The sequence below is a fragment of the Phaseolus vulgaris genome, chromosome 3, assembly GCF_051622355.1.
Source record: "Phaseolus vulgaris cultivar YP4 chromosome 3, ASM5162235v1, whole genome shotgun sequence".
In the NCBI taxonomy this organism is placed as follows: domain Eukaryota; kingdom Viridiplantae; phylum Streptophyta; class Magnoliopsida; order Fabales; family Fabaceae; genus Phaseolus; species Phaseolus vulgaris.
The window spans coordinates 34,013,988-34,034,415 of NC_143500.1; the positions used below are offsets into that span (position 1 = coordinate 34,013,988).

The 20,428-nt window shown below is 35.4% G+C and overlaps 1 protein-coding gene across 4 annotated transcripts; it reads right to left on the bottom strand.

Annotated features, from left to right (window-relative positions):
• Window positions 1-3,438: 3,438 nt before the first annotated feature.
• Window positions 3,439-5,574, bottom strand: LOC137807142 (protein SMALL AUXIN UP-REGULATED RNA 10). Of its 4 annotated transcripts, none has more exons than XM_068607616.2 (3): window positions 5,323-5,557; window positions 4,431-4,925; window positions 3,439-3,987 (listed from the first exon to the last, which is right to left on the bottom strand). In XM_068607616.2, exons 2-3 carry the CDS (start codon window positions 4,870-4,872, stop codon window positions 3,524-3,526), a joined length of 906 nt encoding a protein of 301 aa, XP_068463717.2. In that variant the 5' UTR covers window positions 4,873-4,925; window positions 5,323-5,557; the 3' UTR covers window positions 3,439-3,523. The 4 variants fall into 4 exon arrangements, with proteins under 4 accessions (XP_068463717.2, XP_068463718.2, XP_068463719.1 ...); XM_068607617.2 differs by lacking the exon at window positions 5,323-5,557 and adding an exon at window positions 5,077-5,291; XM_068607618.2 differs by having other exon boundaries at window positions 3,658-3,968; window positions 5,323-5,574.
• Window positions 5,575-20,428: the final 14,854 nt, after the last annotated feature.

Genomic DNA, 20,428 nt, shown 5'->3' on the forward strand with positions numbered 1-20,428 from the left:
GCTTTAAAAAGATATAGAGTGTCCTTTTTTCTTAATATAAATTCATATTTGTCGTTATTCAAATATCCCATTACACCAAACAACACATCATAGAAAGGGAGTAGGTTGAAGAGATAAATCATGTGTATGATTTAAATTATATAAAACATTTCTTTTCCAATAATTTTTCCAATTTAAAAAAAAAAATCTTACTTGAATACTCTCTATTTGGTATATATATACATACATGTTCCATACACATACTAAAATATTATTAAAATCTACTTTTAGTTTTGGCCCATAAGAATTGCTGTGACCAATGGAAGGAAGCGGGGTTGTTGCATTCTGCATCCCTATCTTTTAAATCTGCACCCTGGTGCTGAAATCACAAAACTACCCCTTGTTTCAATTTAGAAATCAACCCCCGTTTTCCCTTTATTATCTTCTTCCTTCGCATCTGTACCTGCCATTTTCTGTGTTGTTGTGTTTGTGTGTGAGTGGCCCTGTCAGAAATCATTACCTTCCTAAGAACTAGCCAATTACTTCCTGCACCATATAAGTGTTCTCAATTTTAGTATTTAAAAACGAAAATTCTCTAAATAGAATGGTACATATAAAAATACATTTCGATCTTTTTTTTCAAATATGTTTTTAGATTTTTTTTTATAATGAATTTTTTCATTACGGATTTTTTTTTTCAGAATTGGGTTTTGATTTTTATTTTCAAAACATAATAATCTTTTGTATATTTACTTTTTCAAAATGTATTATTTCTTATTTTGGATTTCCATTTCTGGAATGAAGGATATTTTCAAAATCTTTAAACTATGTAGGATGCAGGATCTAAAAGATTGGGTGTACGAAGAATTTGTGTAAAATCGATTGTCCATTACACTAGCGAATCCATTGAATAAGTTAATTTTTTTTTTCTTTGTCCTCATTAGCATTGCTTTACTCCATCCTGGTTGATTGACTTTTTTTTTTAAATTGTATAATCTAAAATTTATTTGATTATTTTTTTATATTTTGAATACGTATTTCATAATGTATTTTTTTTAGAAAGTTTTACTACTAATGAAATTATTTGGAATTTCGCAGATATATGGTTAAGACTAAAGATGGAGCATCTCAAGTCATAGCTAAATAGAGATCGACAACATCGATCCGTAGAAGAGATAGCGAATAAGTTGTCAGTGCAACTTATATAGATGTATTACCAGCAGTTGTAATTGGACACAAATGGGCAACAATTGATCTGTTGGCAAACCTTCTGATATGTTACATTGACCACATAATCTTATGAATCTGGGAGGGTGAGAATTAAGAAAAGTTGAAGTTGGTCTCTCACATCGTAAGTTAAGTAAATATGGAATCATGTATCCCCAAATCGAAGTCGTGATTCTTAACATCGATTTGTTGTCACTGTGCAACATTAGCTATGAGACCATTGATAAGAGTCTTGTTTTAGCCTTTGTGAAAATGTGACACCATGCACCAACACTTTCCACCTCTCTACTGGTAAGATGATCATCACATTGGATGACGTGCTTTCATTGTTACATCTCTCCACAATGGGACAAATTTGTTCATATATGACATTGCATTTCACATCAACGTCAACATTGTTGGTTGAGCTCCTTTGGGTGGAGTTTGGTGATGCCACAATAGAGTTTATTAGTGTCGTGATGCTCACATCAAATTGAGTTGGTTAAGTGAGGTATACGAGAAGTGCATCATCCAGTAGAGATGAAAATATACAACTAAGACTTATTTATTACATCTTGTTGTGTGTACAATATTAGCTGATAAAAGTGTGATATTTGTTAGTGTGTTGTATTTGGCTTTTTCAGTGATCTAGGTATGTGTGGTGGGTACACAATGGAACTTGTCACAATCACCCACATGTATGACTAGCTAGGAGATGCATGTTTTGCCCAGACAAAACAGTTAAGAGTTTATGTCACGCTTTTACAAGTAAATAATATACATAATTTGAACAACTTAGATTTATTTTTAGTTGAATAAATAAATAATATTTTATTCATGATGGAACATGAACACTTTTCAGTGGAGGGATATGAATTTCACATATTAGGAGGCTCTACCTTGGAAGTTACGTTACGTGACCAAATGCCATATATGCACAATTGGTGTTGTGCACATCCAAATAGATTGTGTTACCCATGTTGGGGTGATTTTGACTTTTTATGATGATCATCATCCTAATAGGTCATTTGAGGCGATATTCATGTGCTCATGATATATCCAGATCGGGACATGTTCACGTTACCATTTGTTAGAGCGTGTATAGTGATAGTTTGGGTATGACCAAACGATTCCTTGACCTCTCTTGTAATTTGAAGAAAGTTCATTTGTTGTTATTGATGATTGATGGTTACACTTTGATACTCATCTTGTTACCAATGTTACACTACTTTCACACCCATCAGCATGTGCAATTAGATACATGCACTGGTTCATATTAGTGTCACACATGTACCTACTTTCTAGAACGAACGAAGATCGATGTCCTGTATTGCATAATAGGAGCATGCTTGTCTAGTGAGTAATTTATCTTATTTTGTATTTATTATTATTTTACCATAATTATTTGTTTTAATATTTTAAGTGTCTTATGTCTTTTCAATTAATATAGGGTATATTAAAGAGGATCATTGCATCTTGTAACACATGATCAACTATGGACATCTATTAGAATATACTCTAACATGGAACAAAATCCAAAATACATTACAGTTAGCCCGTGATATAACGGGTGAGAGAGCCATTTACACCAGACATTCACATATTGTATCAAGCATGCAACAAAAACATAATTCTTAGATAATTTTCTTATATGTTTTACATTTTAAAAATAAAAAAAATAGTGTATAATAACTTTTAATCATTAATATATGAGATATTATGAATATTTATAACAAATATTTATGTTCTTAATTTATGTTAATATTATTACTATTAAAAAAATTGTATTCAGCTGCTTAAAAATAAAAAAATAAAATTAAAATAATATATTTCAGAAATTACAATTCAAAATATAAATTTTAAAAGATAAAATTAAAATTAAAATTTATATGAAGGTAGAATTTAAAATCATTGAGATCCATAAGCAGTCCGGGATGGGGCCACCACGATTTCATGAGCATCGAAAACCGTAATGCCATTAAAACTAAAAGAAGAAAAAAAAAAAAAAAAGACAATGTATATTTGTTCATTGGAGACCGAAAAACAAGGACACCTTAACAACGTAATCAATACAAACATAGAAATAAGGAATATTAAACAAAAATATCAGATCTTGTTAGCAATCACATTCATGCTGTCTCCCATCAATCATGTGCGCATATGCTATGACAAAAAGAGAATAACTCATGCTTTATTTTCAGGTCACCAAGAACACCTCAATTATGGCATACTAAATAATAAATACGCATATGGTCCGAGTGGAACTTGGGACAGCTCAAATCCCGGATTTCATTCAAGATTATCTTACAGAAGCACATGATCGATCATCACATTCTTTTTAAACAAGAAAAGAGCTTCTGCTGCATGAAAATCTGTGTATGAAAGTCTTAAGCATCTCATAATGAGACCTTATTAGAGGTGCATGAACATAATTATGATGCGTGAGAATCTCACAACTCATAATCAAGTACCTTTGATCCCAATATAAACTCATATATTGTTCATTAAATGTCAAAAATGTTCTATTTGAATATGTTGGCAAAGTACATGTATTGGGGGAACATTGGATGCAAAGTACATATATTTTTAACAGCTGTTCTACAAACAAATGAACCATCAGTAATCTTTCTAGTTGGGGAGTTATATAATTCTTCATGTAAGAAATCCAAACCAAAATGGAAGAAAGCCTAGAAACCACCCTTGCACTTGCAACCAGCACCATGACGCTCCTTCTACACAGATCAGAACAATCATTTATTCTTCCACAGTTCCTGTGTTTCCAGCTGCAATTCCACCAAGAGTCTGAAAGTTAGTCAAAAAGGAAGGGGTTACTAATACCACATTGCACACCATTTTTTACACTTTTAGCGAAACTTAAAATAGACAGAATGCCTTTGAATTAGTGCGTGCTTTTTTCTTGTTTTCTTGTTCCTGTCTAAGAGTGGTAAAATGGTATAGAATTGTTGTTATTATTGGAAAAGGAGAAAAGAACAAACAAAAAAGACAAATATTCTCTCTCTCTCTTGTGTCCCCTCTTCACCATGATCTCGCCAATTCCAATTATAAGCAGTGAGGAGATCATGGTGAAAACAAAGAAGAATAAATTGGATCCATTATAAGATGCTAAATGAACATAAACACAATAACAGGTTAGGGTGATCTTGAAGGTTTAACATGAAACTGATGCTATGCTAATTGGAATTCATTTGAAAGAGACTATATATGAAATAATGCAATTAAGTTACCAGAGCTGTCATCGTGGTTCTCCATGCAATTCAAGAGGTATTTAAAGGTCTCAATTTCACATGGAATCGTGAGTCCACCACTCTGATCAAACCCAAATTCCTCTGCAGCCTTTTCCAACAAAACCTTGAACAAAGAGTGGCTAAGGTAGCTTGTGGGGATGATAAACCTCCGAAGCTCAGGCCCAACATAGACGGCTAAGTAGCCTTTGGGAACATCATGTGGTGGTTGAGGACTGTAGCAGCTATCCTCATCAGAGTCACAATACAGAACATTCGTTAGCCTTTTGTTAATCATTGGTGGAATGCCCCCAGGACGAGCCACATCAGAGTCATGGTTCGACTCTTTTGAGCCCAGAGTCACCGTTTGCCACTTCTGAAACATTTCCTTCAATCTCACAATCTGCCTAATTCCACTCAATTTCGAACCTCCACCATCATCCATTGATCAACTCACCAGATCCAACCCCAACTTATGCACTCTCTTCAGATGTTACACTAAATTCAGACAAATAAAACATCAAACGTCAAGTTAAGTTGGTATCATGTTTTTCTTCATCATGCATCATAAAAGTATTTAAAAAGGAAAAAAAAAAGTCAAAAGATAACTAAAATATAGTCTGAGATTTAACTACTCAAGATGAATCACCTATAATCAAAAGGGAAACATTCATTGATCATCTCAGCACAAAAAAGAATATAGATTTAATTCACGCTCGATAAGCTTCAGATACAGCTAAATTGCATACTTTCCTCCTGAATATTCTTAATGGAACATGAAGTTTTCAAATTTCCTTGTACTTCAAGGTGACACATTCAGCAACAAGAGTAACAGTTGATGGAGAAGATAATTAAATTGGATTGAATAAAAAGAAGTGAACGGAGAGATTGATACCTGTTACGGAAGAGGTGGAGATAAGAAATGTTATCTTAGTTTTACAGAACCAAATTTGATAGTAATGTGTATGATTGGTTGGAGAAAAACTATATCTAATCTATGGTTGGAAAACACTCAATCATTAGTTGTGTTGGCATTCGCGTTGTTTGGTTCTATTTCTTTTTCTTGCCTTCTGTTCCCTCACACGCTACTCTCCATGTATCTGTTTTTCAGTTTTCTCCACCAAAACCCAACCCAACCGTTATATACATACATATATATATATATATATATATGTATATATATATATGTATATATATATATGTATATATATATGTATATATATATATGTATATATATATATAGCAAACCAAACACGTAAATCATTCTAAAAAACAAGGTGTCATTAATTCAACTTAATTACAAAGCATTGGTGTGGTAAAACATCATCAAACGCATGTTAAATCTTGTTAAGACTAACACTTCAACAAAATTTAATTTAATTTTCTCATTTCTTTAAAAAGGTTAAAGAATTTAAGTCATTAATATATGCATTTATTTTTATATTATAAAATGCAAGTGCAATTAAAATAATTATATGACTATCATTTATTTAATATGTCGGTGATTCCATTTGGATGACTTTGATTGATGCATGATATATGATTAAAGTTGTACAGTTTAATTGAACTGTAAGCGTCTCCTTTACTAAACCAGGTTGTTTAAGGATGGTATAAAATCGATTAAATTATATTTTGTTTACTAACTAAAACATAAACTTCACCTATATAAAAAAAAGGCTAATTTTCTTACTTCTAAATTGTAAAACTATTCTATGTATCAATTTCATCATAAAATCTCCAAATATATGAATAAAAATAGTAATTGTTGTTTTAAAAATAGTTCAGTGAACTTAAAATGTTGAGATGTTCTTTTTATTAGAAGCAACTATGATGTCATTCATTTTTTTAGTACAAAGAGTTATTCTTTAGGTGACAGCTGAAAACTAATTCGTTCCTTATAGAAAAAGATGGATTACCAAAGTAAATAAAATATCTTCCAGAGTATAGTGTTTTCTATGTGGAATTTTGTCTTGTTATTATAAATTTCACCAGTTTTAAGTATACATGTTAAGCTTTATATATTCCGTAAATATTACAAAAAAAATTACCATAATTTATTTTTAGAGTTCAAGTGTTTGCTAAAATAAACATTTATCTTCTTTATTTTTCAACTTTTTAAAAATAATTGATTATAACTGTCATAAAAAATAAATTTATTACTGATATAATTTATTTTACTTTTAGGTTAAAATTAATAAGAAATTTTGAGAGAGAAAATAGGATTACAAAAATATTAATGTTTGTAATAATTTTATTTAAAACAGGAAAAATTAGTGATTTTTTGTCATTTTGGATCTCTAAAAAATATATATTTTTTAATAAAAGTATGCTATTTATTATTTTAAAAAAAATACAAGTATTTTGCATGAATTTTAATTCTTCTATATTAATTGAATTTTGGTCTCAACTAGTCGTGGATCCTAGTTTTTTTTTCTCTCCGTACACTACTGGAAATTAAACCCTTTTAACATACTTTAAACTATCCAACACTATCTACCAATTTTACGAAATGTGTTGTGTTATTTTATTCATAAGTTGAACTTAAGTAAAGTCAACTTCTTTTTTCGTCAAAATCAAGTAACGTTGTGAATAAGTTGTGCAAGTATGACCCATATATATTATATACTCATATTTATTAAATATGTAATTAGATATTAACTCCCATGTTCATATCAATGAAAACTTAATTACTAAGATCAATTTAATGAACTATCATTTGGATGATTGCTACTTTTTAATTTGCAAAATTAATTTTCAAAGTTGAGGGATTATAGATTACTTAGATATTATATGATTAATTATTTTATCAGATAATTAAATTATTTTAATTTGATAAAAGGCAAAATCATCTAATACACTCATATCAGTTAAAAAAGAGATTATATAATTGATTATCAATATCATTACGAAACTAACAAGTATCTTGAACCGTGCAATATTGTTTTAAAGTTTTATTATTGTTATGATTTGTTTAGAACCGGGCTTTAAGCATAACTCAATCCCATAAAATCGACTCATGAGGTGAGGTTTGCACCCACTTATATACAATGAAATGTCCTAATCTCTAGTCGATGTGAGATCTCCAACACAAACCCCTCACGCCGAGACTACCAACTCGTGCGTGGAGATATATGTTATGGGTGGTCTGATAGCGGGTGGTCTGATAAGTCCAACAAACACTCGCTAGGATAGGCTCGAAATGGCTCTGATACCATATAAGAAACTTGTATGTAAGAAATCATGTCTGGCAAAGAAGACACTAGTAACGTGTCCGATAGAAACCTCGTACAAGGCTTTACCGCCGAACAAATTTAGCAATTGGCAAAGGCTATTTACTCGCTCAACAATAACGGTAAAAGTGACACGTTTGTTAGCATTGCAGGTCTGTTTGCTCATAACTCGTCTACGAATTCTGCTTTTACAAAACCATGGATTTTGGATAGCGGAGCAACCAATCATTTTGCATCTGATTCACAATTTTTCACACACACTTCATCATCATTTATTCCAAATGTTAATTTGTCCACAGGCTCAACTGCGCCCATCTCATCTACGAGCACAATTAAATTCAATGACAATATCACTCTCAAAGATGTTCTTTGTGTTCCTTCTTTTAATTTAAATCTCATGTTCGTTAGTAAGATAAACAGTTCACTAAATTGTTGTGTCGTTTTTACTCCACATGGTTGCGTTTTGCAAGACTTAGCTACGGGGAGGATGATTGGCTCGGGTAAACAACACATAGGCTTATACTACATGTCCCCTCTTCCAAACCAAGCCCACGCATCTCAAATTTCGACTACTGACCCTGATTTATGGCACAAGTGCCTCATACATCCTTCTCCAGCGTGTCTACAACTTGCATCTTCCTTACTACATATCCCTATCACTAAAAATCTCATTCCCATTCATAATAATTGTAGTATTTGTCCCAAAGCTAAACAGATAAGGCTACCTTTTCCTTTAAGCACAATAAAATCTCATTCTCCATTTAATCTATTGCATTGTAACATTTGGGGTCCTCATAAAACCCCAACTCATTTTGGAAAACGTTTTTTTCTCACTAGAGTCGATGACTATACTAGATGTACTTGGTTATTTCTTATGAATCACTAGTCTGAAACCCAACATCTCTTATAATCATTCATTACTTTTGCACAAAATCAATTTTAGGCATCTATTAAAACCATCCGCGTTGACAACAGATTGGAATTTATTTCTATGCGTAATTTTTTTTCTCAAAAAAGGTATTGAATGTCAACGCACTTGTGTGTACACTCCTCAACAAAATGGAGTAGTAGAATGCAAACATGGACACATTTTAAATACAACATGGGCCCTCCTATTTCAGTCCCATTTACCATTAGAATTTTGGGAGCAATGTGTTTTAACCGCCACATATATCATTAATCGTTTGCCAACACCTTTACTAAAAACTAAATCACCTTTTGAGATGCTATATAATCGCCCACCTTCACTTTCTCACTTAAAAACTTTTGGTCGCCTATGTTATGCAACTGTTGTTTCACCTAAGCAAAAATTTGATTCGCGCGCTCGACAGTGCATCTTCATTGGTTATCCTCTTAATAAAAAAGCATACAAATTATTTGATATAGATGAAGACATTTTTTTTACAAGTCGGGATGTCATCTTCCATGAAAGTGTTTTCCCATTCTGCCAACCGTCCCAGACATAATCCTCACCTCCATTACAAGGTATTTTGCCCACTATGACATTGACTTACCCACTCCTGTCCAACATTCACTCGATCAACCTTCTTCTCTTACTCATCACAATGCACTTGAACCTCCATCAAACCAACCTTCTTCTCTTACTCATCACAATGCACCTGAACCTCCATCAAACCAACCTTCTTCTCTTACTCGTCACAATGCACCTAAACCTCCATCAAACCAACCTTTTTCTCCTACTCGTCACAATGCACCTGAACCTCCATCAAACCAACCTTTTTCTCCTACTCGTCACAGTGCACCTGAACCTCCATCAAACCAACCTTTTTCTCCTACTCGTCACAATGCACCTGAACCTCCATCAAACCAACCTTCTTCTCCTACTCGTCATAATACACCTGAACCTCCAGTAGACCAACCTTCTTCTCCCATGCCAAGAAGTCTAGCACCCATTACCTTCTTCTCCAACCGACCTTCCTGTTCGACGATCCAGTCGCACATCAACCTCACCTTCTTAGCTTCAAGACTACGTAACAGGATCCCAAGCCAATCATTCGACCACTGTCCAAGATCGGCCGAATGGAACCAAGTATCCTATGCATCTTTTTCTTTCTAATTCACTGTTTTCTTCTACACATAGTGCATATCTTGCTAACATCACAACCACCAAAGAACCTCACACTTATGCTCAAGCTATCCTTAATCCAAATTGGCAAAAGGCAATGGACGAAGAGCTTTCCGCCTTGCACCTAAATCAAACGTGGACCTTGACACCGTTACCCGCTGGGCAGAAAACCATCGAATGCAAATGGGTCTATAAAATAAAGTACAACTCAGATGACAACGTCAACAAATATAAGGCGCGCCTTGTCGCAAAGGGGTACACTCAGAATGAAGGTATCGATATTCTGAAACTTTTTCACCAACAACAAAATTAACAACTTTGAGGTGTCTCCTCACCATTGCAGCAGCCAGAAATTGGTTTACTCACCAGCTAGATGTGCAAAATGCCTTCTTACATGGCACATTGCATGAAATTATTTACATGGACTTGCCACCCGGACATCATCGACAGGGGAGAACATTGTATGTCGACTCAACAAATCCCTTTATGTTCTCAAACAGGCATCCCGGACATGGTTTTCAACATTTTCTCACATGATTAAATCTATAGGATTTCAACAATCCTAGACAAAATAACTCATCATTTACTACCCTTTTGATTTATGTGGATGATATTCTTTTGACAGGAAATGATTTGACAGAAATTCAGCGTGTTAAAGACTGTCTATTACAACAATTTCGCATTAAAGATCTTGGAGATTTAAAATATTTTCTAGGGATTGAATTTTCCCGTTCCAAAGCTGGAGTTTACATGTCACAAAGAAGATATGCGCTTGATATTTTGCAGGATACAGGACTCACAGGTGCTTGTCCAGACAAATCTCCAATGAAGCAATACCTAAAACTCACACCAGACAATGAATAGTTATTAAAGGATCCAGTCAAATACAGGCGACTTGTGGGACAACTGATATACCTCACGGTTACTCGGCCTGACATAACATTTTCGGTTCGGACCCTAAGTCAATTGATACAGGATCCACGAAAACCTCACTGGGAAGCCGCAATTCAAGTCCTAAAGTACATCAAAGGATCAGTGGGACAAGGATTGCTATTGCCATATGAAAACCATCTGACATTGACAGCTTATTGCGACTCAAACTGGGGAGGTTGTCAGACAACTCGGAGATCAATATCTGGGTATTGCATTTTTCTTGGTTCTTCTATTATCTCATGGAAGTCAAAAAACACACAAACGTATCTAGATCATCAGCAGAAGCAGAATATCGCGCGATGGACAATACTTATTTGGAGATAGTTTGGTTGCGATATCTGTTGCAGGATCTAAAAGTGTCATGTAACTTGCCAGCTCAAATTTTCTGTGACAATCAAGTGGCATTGCATATAGCAGCAAACCCAGTATTTCATGAACGCACAAAACACATTGAGATAGACTGCCACATTGTGCGAGAAAAATTACAAGCCGGGATAATCAGTCTTTCATATGTACCAACACAGTACCAGCTCACAGATATTTTTACGAAGGCAGTGGATAAGGAATAGTTTTTGACGCTACGACACAAGTTGGGGGTTCATGATCTTCACCTACCAACTTGAGGGGGAGTATTAAGAAAATAATAATTATCAAATTATACGCAATTATTGTATGCAATATTGTACGATATTGTACCCAATTATATGCAATTAATTTAATAATGATAGAATCTCATGATGAGTGGATCCCTGCCTAATTAGATTGTAATTTGGAGAGAGAAACTCTCCCTACACTAGTATATATTTCCTATACATGAAGTGATGTAAATACACACATAAGAGAATAAAAACATCTTCTTTCTTCTTACATACAATTTTCTTATATGATTCATTGTCTTGTTCACAAAACTAGCATACTTAATCCGTAAGAGGAAAAATGGATTCTCGAGAAGGATAATGATAGGATTTATCTTGTGAGTGTTCATTCACCAAGTTAGTTACTGCTTCTTCCAGCATTTTCTATGGTGAAGCCCATGGCAATGAATGAGGTGCAGCAAATTAGAACATAGGTTGAAAAGTTGTAGGAAGCTAGTAAGCTAACCCGAGTTAGGCTTAAGAAAATGGAACTGTTGGATTTGAAAACCTAAAACAAACAACATCATGGAAGTTTCTTCCTGCATCCCTATATTTTTCTTCCTGCACCCCTACATTCTTTAAAATACTGAAAGTATTCTTTCACAATTTTATGTGATTCCAGAATAGGAGTTCCGTAAACAAGTGTTTCCAGAATAGGAATTCCATAAGCAAAGAGTGTTTATGGAATAGGAAATTCGAAAGACAAAATATCATTTTGGAATATCCTTTCTGGAATACATTTTTTGATTTTCGAATTGGTAAATCCATAATTAATAAGATGTGTTTTGGAAAATATATTCCAAATATATTTTGGAAAGAACAATCCAAAAGTCATTTTTAAAAAGGGTAAAACAGTCTTCTTCGAAAATGATGGGGTTTAGGAAGAAATTTGTTAGGATGCAAGAAGAAACAGCCTAACATCATTCCACATTTGCAAATTCATATCCATTATGGAGAGCCAATTATGGATCAATCCCAAATTATTTAAGGTTGATTCTCCCTGCACCCAATAAATTCTGATTGGCACCCAATTGTCCGTGCGAAATGATCATAACACCCTTAATGATCTGTGCAAAATGACCTTAACACCCTTAATGAAGTGAAATTAGGTTACACTTAAAGTGCACCCAACATCCAAGCACAATGTCGTTCATTCTTTCTTTTGGACATTCTCTTCTGGAAGCATTACACACACACGCGGGCACGTTCAGGCGGCGTTCAGGCAGCGCTTTTAAGCCACTTTGACAACAACAAAGAGCGAAGGTAGAGAAGGAGACGCGTCTCAGAATGGTGAGTTTTCGCGTTTCTTGTGGGTTCCAGATATTTTTGTCCGTAACTGTGTTTTGAGTTCCGGATGCGTATATCCGTATGCACCGTAGATGACCAGATCTAGAAGTTTTTTTTATTAGGTATGGATTTGGAAATCCGGAATGTGCTTATTGGTGCTTTTTTTCTTCTCTCAATCATGTTCTATCTTTTCCCTCAATGAAGTCTCTTTTTGGTATGTTGTTGAAGTGGGCACGACATCTTGGTGGTTTAACTTTATAGCTTTGAACTTGGATTCCAAAGTTGTAATCACTTGATTTGGTTTAGAAGAATTGTGGTTATGGAATATTCCAATACATTTAATTTTTTTTACAAAATTTAATAATTTCTTTTGCCTTTGTGACTCAAATGTATGCATACACTTAGCTCTTTATGACTGAACAAGTGTTTTATTTGGTCTTTAGTTTGAAACGATTAGTTCCTCAAATTACCCTTAACAAGGTGTCTATTTTTTGGAGAACCAATTTTATTTTTTATTTGATGGTATTTTATGAATAGTAAGATTGTGAGGACTAGAGGAGGAGGATCTTCTAATTCGGATCGTGTCCGACCAACTGCATCTGTGAGAAGAAGGTGTGGTGGTCCTAGTACTTCAATTCCAAATGAGGACTTTGAAGATTATATTGAACAAGAGGAAGTTGAAATTGATGATGAAGGCTATCTAGGAGGGCTAGTAGATAAGTCATTACTGATTAATTATGAAGATCATGTGACCAGACAGTTATGGGATAATTTGGTAAGTAATGAACATTAATCGAGTGTCTTATAATTGAGTGTCTTACGTATGTATGTATTTGTTGATGTTATATCTTGATTCTTGTAGGATCGTGGTGTGTTGAAGGTCGTTTCTCATGGGAGAAAGATAAATAAGTTAGGAGCACCTCATGAGTGCATAGAAGCTGCAATAGACATGTGTGGCTTAGGTGATCTGGTTCATGCAAGTTATGAGAGTTTAGACCGAGGATTGCTTTGTGCATTTGTAGAGAGGTGGAATCCAGAGACAAACACATTTCATTTACTGGAGAGATGACCATCACTCTTGATGATGTGTCAAATTTGTTGCATTTTCCCATTGTCGGCCAATTTTACACGTACCAAACATTAGATGCAGATGCAGTGAATGATTTGTTGGTAGAATTCCTACGTGTTGACCGTGGAGTTGCATCTGAAGAGACACGACATTGTCGTAGAGCTCATGTGCGCCTGAGTTGGTTGGTAAATGTGTACGAGGATGCATGCCTAAGGAGGTAGTGGATTGTAGCTACTGGAGCTTATTTACTTCACCTTGTTGGTTGCACTATCTTTGTCGACAAGAGTGTTGATTCGGTGAGTGTGACATATCTTGGGTTTTTTGTCGATATGCTTGGGTGACAGCTGTGTTAACCCACATGTATGAGCAACTAGGAGATTGTAGCTACGCAAATACTAGGAAACTAGTTGGTTATGCGACATTTTTGCAAAGTTGGATTTATAAGTATTTCCGGTCTATAGGGATGAGACGTGTGCAATCCTAGTATTCTGAAGAACCCCGGTGTAGGAAGTATGAATCATGGAAAGTTACTTCAATTGTTGTTGTTTGAATGCATCTAGATACATTGACACCAACTTTCATTCAATTTTCCCTATACAACGATCACATGGAAGGACGTCCATTTGAGCGGATATCGTTATTCTCTAGTTATTTGAGGCTTGGAAAGTGGAGACAATTGCACTTGTCGAAACGTGTTCTCCAACAGTATGGATATGTGCAGATCATCCCTCAGCACCCATCTTGATGTGATTCCACTAGCCATTTAGAGAATGATTCTTGACATTCTTAGGAATCACCTTGAGCTGGACATTATTGAGGCACTTTTCTTAGAGTTGGATCATTGTTCTAAGACAAGAACTCACCAAAAACTAGTACAAAATCCCAAACTCATTTGGATGTTCCACATATTGTCAAATTGAACCAAAAGAGATGGAGGAAAGGCAAAAACACTAATTAATCAACACAAAACAGTAAGGAACCGAATCAAATTGCTGGAATTGAAGAAGAAAAGATGAAAAACAGCCAAGAACACAATTGAACCATAGCTACACAAAACAAGCTGAAATTGCCGAACCAAAACAACTAGGAAACAAGCTAAGACAAGGAAATTAACAAGAGAAGAAAGGAAGGAGAAGAGAGTGCTCATGAAGATGGAAGAATGGTTGGATGATCACGCCACTAGAAGTATGGATGCTCCTAGATGAGTGTGCAAGTCGCCACTTGAGGAAACCATGATCCTTCAAAATAAGACTAGAGAAGAAGGCTCAAAAGCTCTCTAATGCTCACTCCGATTTTGAGTATAGTTTCTTTAGATAAATTCCAATATGAAATTTACAAAGAGAGCACCTCTATTTATAGCCTAAGGTGCTGAAATGTAAGCTACACAAATTCAAAAACTCCCTCCTAAAAAGCTTCTAGAATTGGCGCCTAAAACAATGCATGAGGAAGGTGTGATCCCTTCTCTCATTTTGGCACCTCCTTATTTACTCCTACACCTATCTACTAACACACCCCCCTAAGACTCCTAACTAAAGACTAAAAGATGCTTTAACAATAGAGGTTTCTAATGTTTCCCTCTAAGCACCTTCAACAATATTCTTTATTATTTAATACTTGGTCTTGCCCTTCATGAGATGAACTTGGGCTTTTTGGGCTTTGGCCTTCTTGGGCTTGGGCTTTGGGCCTCATCTTTTGCAAAGAATAAGAAGAAGAACTTTAAATGTGAGGGCGAATGATCTTGTCCTTCATTATTAAAAGCCTTCTTTATTTGATTCGCATCACATCTGTAGTTAAAGATGGTGATCTCACTGCAAATGAAGTGGATCGGCGATAGTTAAATTTCAATGATTATGTCATACAGGATATGGACATAGTGATGACATTGAGCTCTTCTCTTTTGCGTTTTTTGGGTGGTTTGTGGAAGCTTAATGGGTTGTAGGTGGATCAAGGCTCTCCTAGGAGGTGTGGTAGCCTTGTAGGTGCATGATAGGTAGGGAAATAGGAGAGGTTCGGCCAGCTCCCTTTGGTTGGTGAAAGAGTTGAAGATTAAAGCCCTAAATCTAGAGAGATTTAGGCAAGGAGTATGTATGGCACAAATTTGGCAGCATATCAATACTCAAAATAATCTTACAAAATGAGAGCCAAGCACCTCCTTATATAGGATTGGAGGGCTGGAATTTGAAGAGCCAAATACACATGAAATGAGAGCCAAATTCAAAGTGTTGGTCACATGAAAGGTGGTGCCTATTTTCAGCCCATGTGAGGTAAGTTTCTAGAATGCTTCCATGTGCTCCCATATGCTCATGCATCTAGTAGTTACGCTCCATCTAGGGTTAAATTTGGGTCGGTCCTAAGTTTAATTAGAAATGGATATTTCTAATTAAACTTAGGTTTAGCTTTCTAAGTACCACTTTGCATGTTTCAACACATTTACAAAAATATTTAAACTATGTTACTTTGACTAGAAAAGTAAGGAAAACTATGACACACTAGAGTCTATGACATGTAAATGTGTCCTCTTGACCCCTCTTTGACTAAGACTCTAGTGGTTGCCTCAATGTAGCATTTTGGTGGCCTTTCAAAGGGTTGGTGCTGGGGCCACTTCCATCACATAGCACCTTATCTTAGCGCTTGCGTTTAACATTACATGGAGTGGTTTCGATTAGTATCACATCCATATGTAATTGACATGGCTGAGGATGATTGTCCCGTACTCATACCCTTAGGAGCACTTGCCCACCAACTAGTGGCAATGCATCCTCAAGAGAAACATCCTGAACATCCTACTCTGGTATGTATGAACCATTAATAACATTTTCATTCGTGTTATTTTTTGTCTAATATTATGCCATTCATCGTTGTAGGGTATTTCTCGTAGAATTACAGAGACATTGCAACCATTACTTAATCATGGTGATGTGGTGGAGGGTAGCCCTGTGTGGGAAGGAATACAAACAGCCCTAATGTTATCATGAGGAGCAACGGATGACAGAGTTGTGTATGTTAAAAGACAGTCACGTAGGAATGATTGATTATGTATTAAGATCATTATTGTAATATTTTTATCCATGAATGATGTTGTAGTTTGAACTTGAACTTTAAGTATAACTTAATTTTGTTTTGACCTTATGAATACCTTTTAATGTTGATTTTACTTATATTCTTTAAATTGGTTTTGGTTTAGTGGGTTTTAATCCATTAAAAGTAACAAAATCATCACACTGCCAATAAAGAAAAGTTCAGGATGATTAGCTTTCGGATATATATATATATATATATATATATATGTATGTATATCTAGAAGCATGATGGTGCCTTCCAGATAAAGATGTTCGTAATCAAAAAGTGCTAGTTCCATATGACAATATTCGTAGGCAAAGCTGACACTTCCGGATGCCAATATCCATAGACAAATCTGACACTTCCGGATGTCATTATCCGTAGGCAAAGCTAACACTTCTGGATGTCAATATCCATAGACAAATATGTGACTTCTGGATATTGACATTGGTAAGAAAATATGTGACAGGAACAAAATTGAATTTAAAAAGTTACGTCGGATGCATATAAAAAATATATGATGCAGGGAGAAATTTCCATTATTTAATCTAGTATCCTATTATGTACTTGATGTGATTCCAATAGCAAAGAAGAGAATGATTCTTGACATTCTTAGGAATCAACTTGAGTTGGACAATTGTTAGGCACTTTTTCTTAGAATTGGATCAATGTTCTAAGTCAAGAACTCACCAAAACTAGCACCAAATCCAAACTCACATGGAAGTTCCTCATATTGTCAAATTGAACCAACAAAAAGAGGTAAAACTTAAAAGCACCGAACAGAATTGAATAAGAATCAAAATGAACCGAACAAAATGAATTAAAAGGCAAAGAACTGAAAAGGATTGCTGGAAAATAAGAACAGCCGAACCATAAACTCAAGAACACAAGACAGAATTTCAAGGAAACAAGCTTAAACATGAACAATTGAAAGAGAAGGAAGGAAGGAGAAAAGAATGCTCATGAAGATGGATGTAAGGTTGGATGATCACGCCACTAGAAGGATGGTTGCTCCTAGATGAGTGTGCTGCCGCCACTTGAGGACACCATGGATCCTTCAAGATAAGACTAGAGAAGAAGGCTCAAAAGCTCTCCAATGCTCACTCAAAATTTGAGTATAGTTTCTTTACTCTAAATTCCAATCTGAAAAATACAAAGGGAGCACCTCTACTTATAGCCTAAGGTGCTGAAATGCAAGCTACACAAATTCAAAAACTCCCTCCTAAAAAGTTTCTAGAATCGGCGCCAAAAACAATGCATGAGGAAGGTGTGACCTCTTCCTTCACTTTGGCACCTCCTATTCTACTCCTACACCTATCTACTAACGCACCCCCCCTCCTAAAGCTCCTAACTAAAGCCTAAAAGATGCTATAACAATAGAGGTTTCTAATGTTTCCCTTTAAGCACCTTCAACCAAAGAAATTACAAAAAGAGAAAATAATTGTCCCCTAGCTCCTAAAGCTTTGAACATGCTTCTTGTAAGCCTTTGAGGTGGGCTTTGACCTCCATGGGCGTCCTCTACTTGCGCCTCCACCTCTTCTTGAACTTGTTGATTGGCCTCCATGTCCACTTGAGCTTGCTCTCCATCAGTACTGGTCAGTCCATTACAAATTTTCTAATCCGCAAAAAAAAATTACTAATATTGAAAAAGAAAATCACTTACTTTTTCTCCAAACAATACAAAAACAACCATTTACTACCGAAAATCAAGCACAGAATGCACCAAAATCATCACAAACTCATCACCGCTGCTTTCTCTCTCAACAGGGTACACCAAATTACAAAGAAGAAATGACGGTGAGGGTAGTCTAGGTTGCCAAGGATAATTTTGTAAATGCACATAAATAGGGGTACATTAAGAAAAACGTAGGAGTGCATAAAGAAACACCCTAAAATATTTAGTTGTGCATAATTTCATGGTTGGGCTTTCGAACTTCGGTTGTTGGGCTTTTAAAATGTAAGATCTCTGTTCTGAAAGAGGCAGATTCTCCCTGCACCTGATCAATTCAAACTGGCACCCAATCGTAGACTTGAAATGACAAAACTACCCTTAATGAATTTTAGATTAGGTCAAGTGAGGTATGTGCACCCAATGCAATTAGAGACCTGCACCCAACACTCAGCCACTCGGAGTCATCTGCACCCAACCCACAGTCGCAGTGAGTCATCTGCACCGTTTTCCTCTTCGTTTTCACAGGGAACCACAGTGCAGCCGTCAACCACCTTCGTTCCGTTCGATTTCGGCGGCAGAGCAGCAGCTGCCACAACGAAGGAGCCCTTGAACGGAAAGGAACCCCATAGCGAACGTCGGAGAAGACAAGCTAAGTGACTTCTGGATATTTTTATTCGGATTTATAGTTTTTCTTGCAGATAAATTTATGCGTACGAAGACGTGTGTGCCTTCCGGATATTTTTGTGTGGAAGTCATATTTGACTTGCGAATATTTTTATCTAGTATTTGTGATTGTTGTTCGGATGACTTCGTACCTAAGTTGTGTGAATTTATTCTGGATATTAATATCCGTATTTGTGTTAGGTAGTTAGCGCAACAATATGTTATTTTTATGAAAAGTAAGATGGTGAGGACTAGAGGTGGAGGAAGTTCTAATTTGGACCGTGTGCGACCAACTGCATCGGTGAAAAATGTTAGAATATATGGCCTTAAACGAGAGGGGGGTGAATTGTTTAAAGGGATTTTCGCAAACTTTTTAGGCTAGAATGAAATCCTATGCAAAAAACCAGATTAGGAATTTAGTTAGCCAAGAAACAAAGCACAAAACAGCAAAGCACCAGAAAAAAAAATCGGTTGTTTCTTCAAAACAATCGGTTGTTTATACCAGCAAATCAATAACAGCTGAATTTAAATGAGTTTAAGGAAAGAAAGAGATACACAAACAGTTTATACTAGTTCACTCTTAAACCAAGAGCTACATCCAGTCCCCAGAATCCACTGGGCAATCCATTAAGAAATCAAATGTAGATTACACATAAAACCACCAAAGAAGTGACCTTGAACCCCTCAAGAAACACACTTCCTTTGGCACAACACACACCAAGAATGTTGATCTTGACAACCTCAAGAGAACACAACACTCCTTGGCTAACAACACCAGAAAATACAAAAGTATTCAGAACGAATTACACTTGTTTACAGAATGAACTGAAATCAATACAGATGTAATCCTATTCCACTCTATCTTGAGAAAACCAAAGCTGAATAGTGAATGTTCAAATCTTGAAAGCAATCTCTCTCAAATTGAAAAACTCAAATTTGTTTTTCTTGTTTGTTATAAAACATAAGCAAATTATTTATAGCTTTCAAAGATTGGTCAACGCATTTAAAACAGGATCGCATTCAGTTTGAAAAACATTTAAAGCACACTCAACTAACAAAACAAATTTTGTTAGGATTTTCAAACAAACAATCGATTGAAAGCACGAAACAATCGATTGTTTTGGTTTGACAGCAAGTCAACCAACCAAAACAGTTTTCAACCTTTTCAAAAACACCCAAGAGTAAAACAATCGGTTGTTTCGACAAAACAACAGGTTGTGTTTCACTTAGTTTGAAAAACACTTTAATCTTAAAAGATTTGAAAACACTTTAGCTTTAGATTCAACAAAGAGTGGATTACACAGATAAACTACCCAGATCCTATCCTAAACACAGCCGCAACTTCAGCCTTCCATCAAACTCTAGG

What these genes read in the sequence shown, in the direction of transcription:
- LOC137807142 (XM_068607616.2), bottom strand. Translation starts at nt 4,872, where the DNA reads ATGGATGATGGTGGAGGTTCGAAATTGAGTGGAATTAGGCAGATTGTG. An exon ending in GAACCACGATGACAGCTCTG is followed by an intron (nt 3,988 to 4,430) that starts GTAACTTAATTG and finishes ACTAACTTTCAG; the next exon opens with ACTCTTGGTGGAATTGCAGC.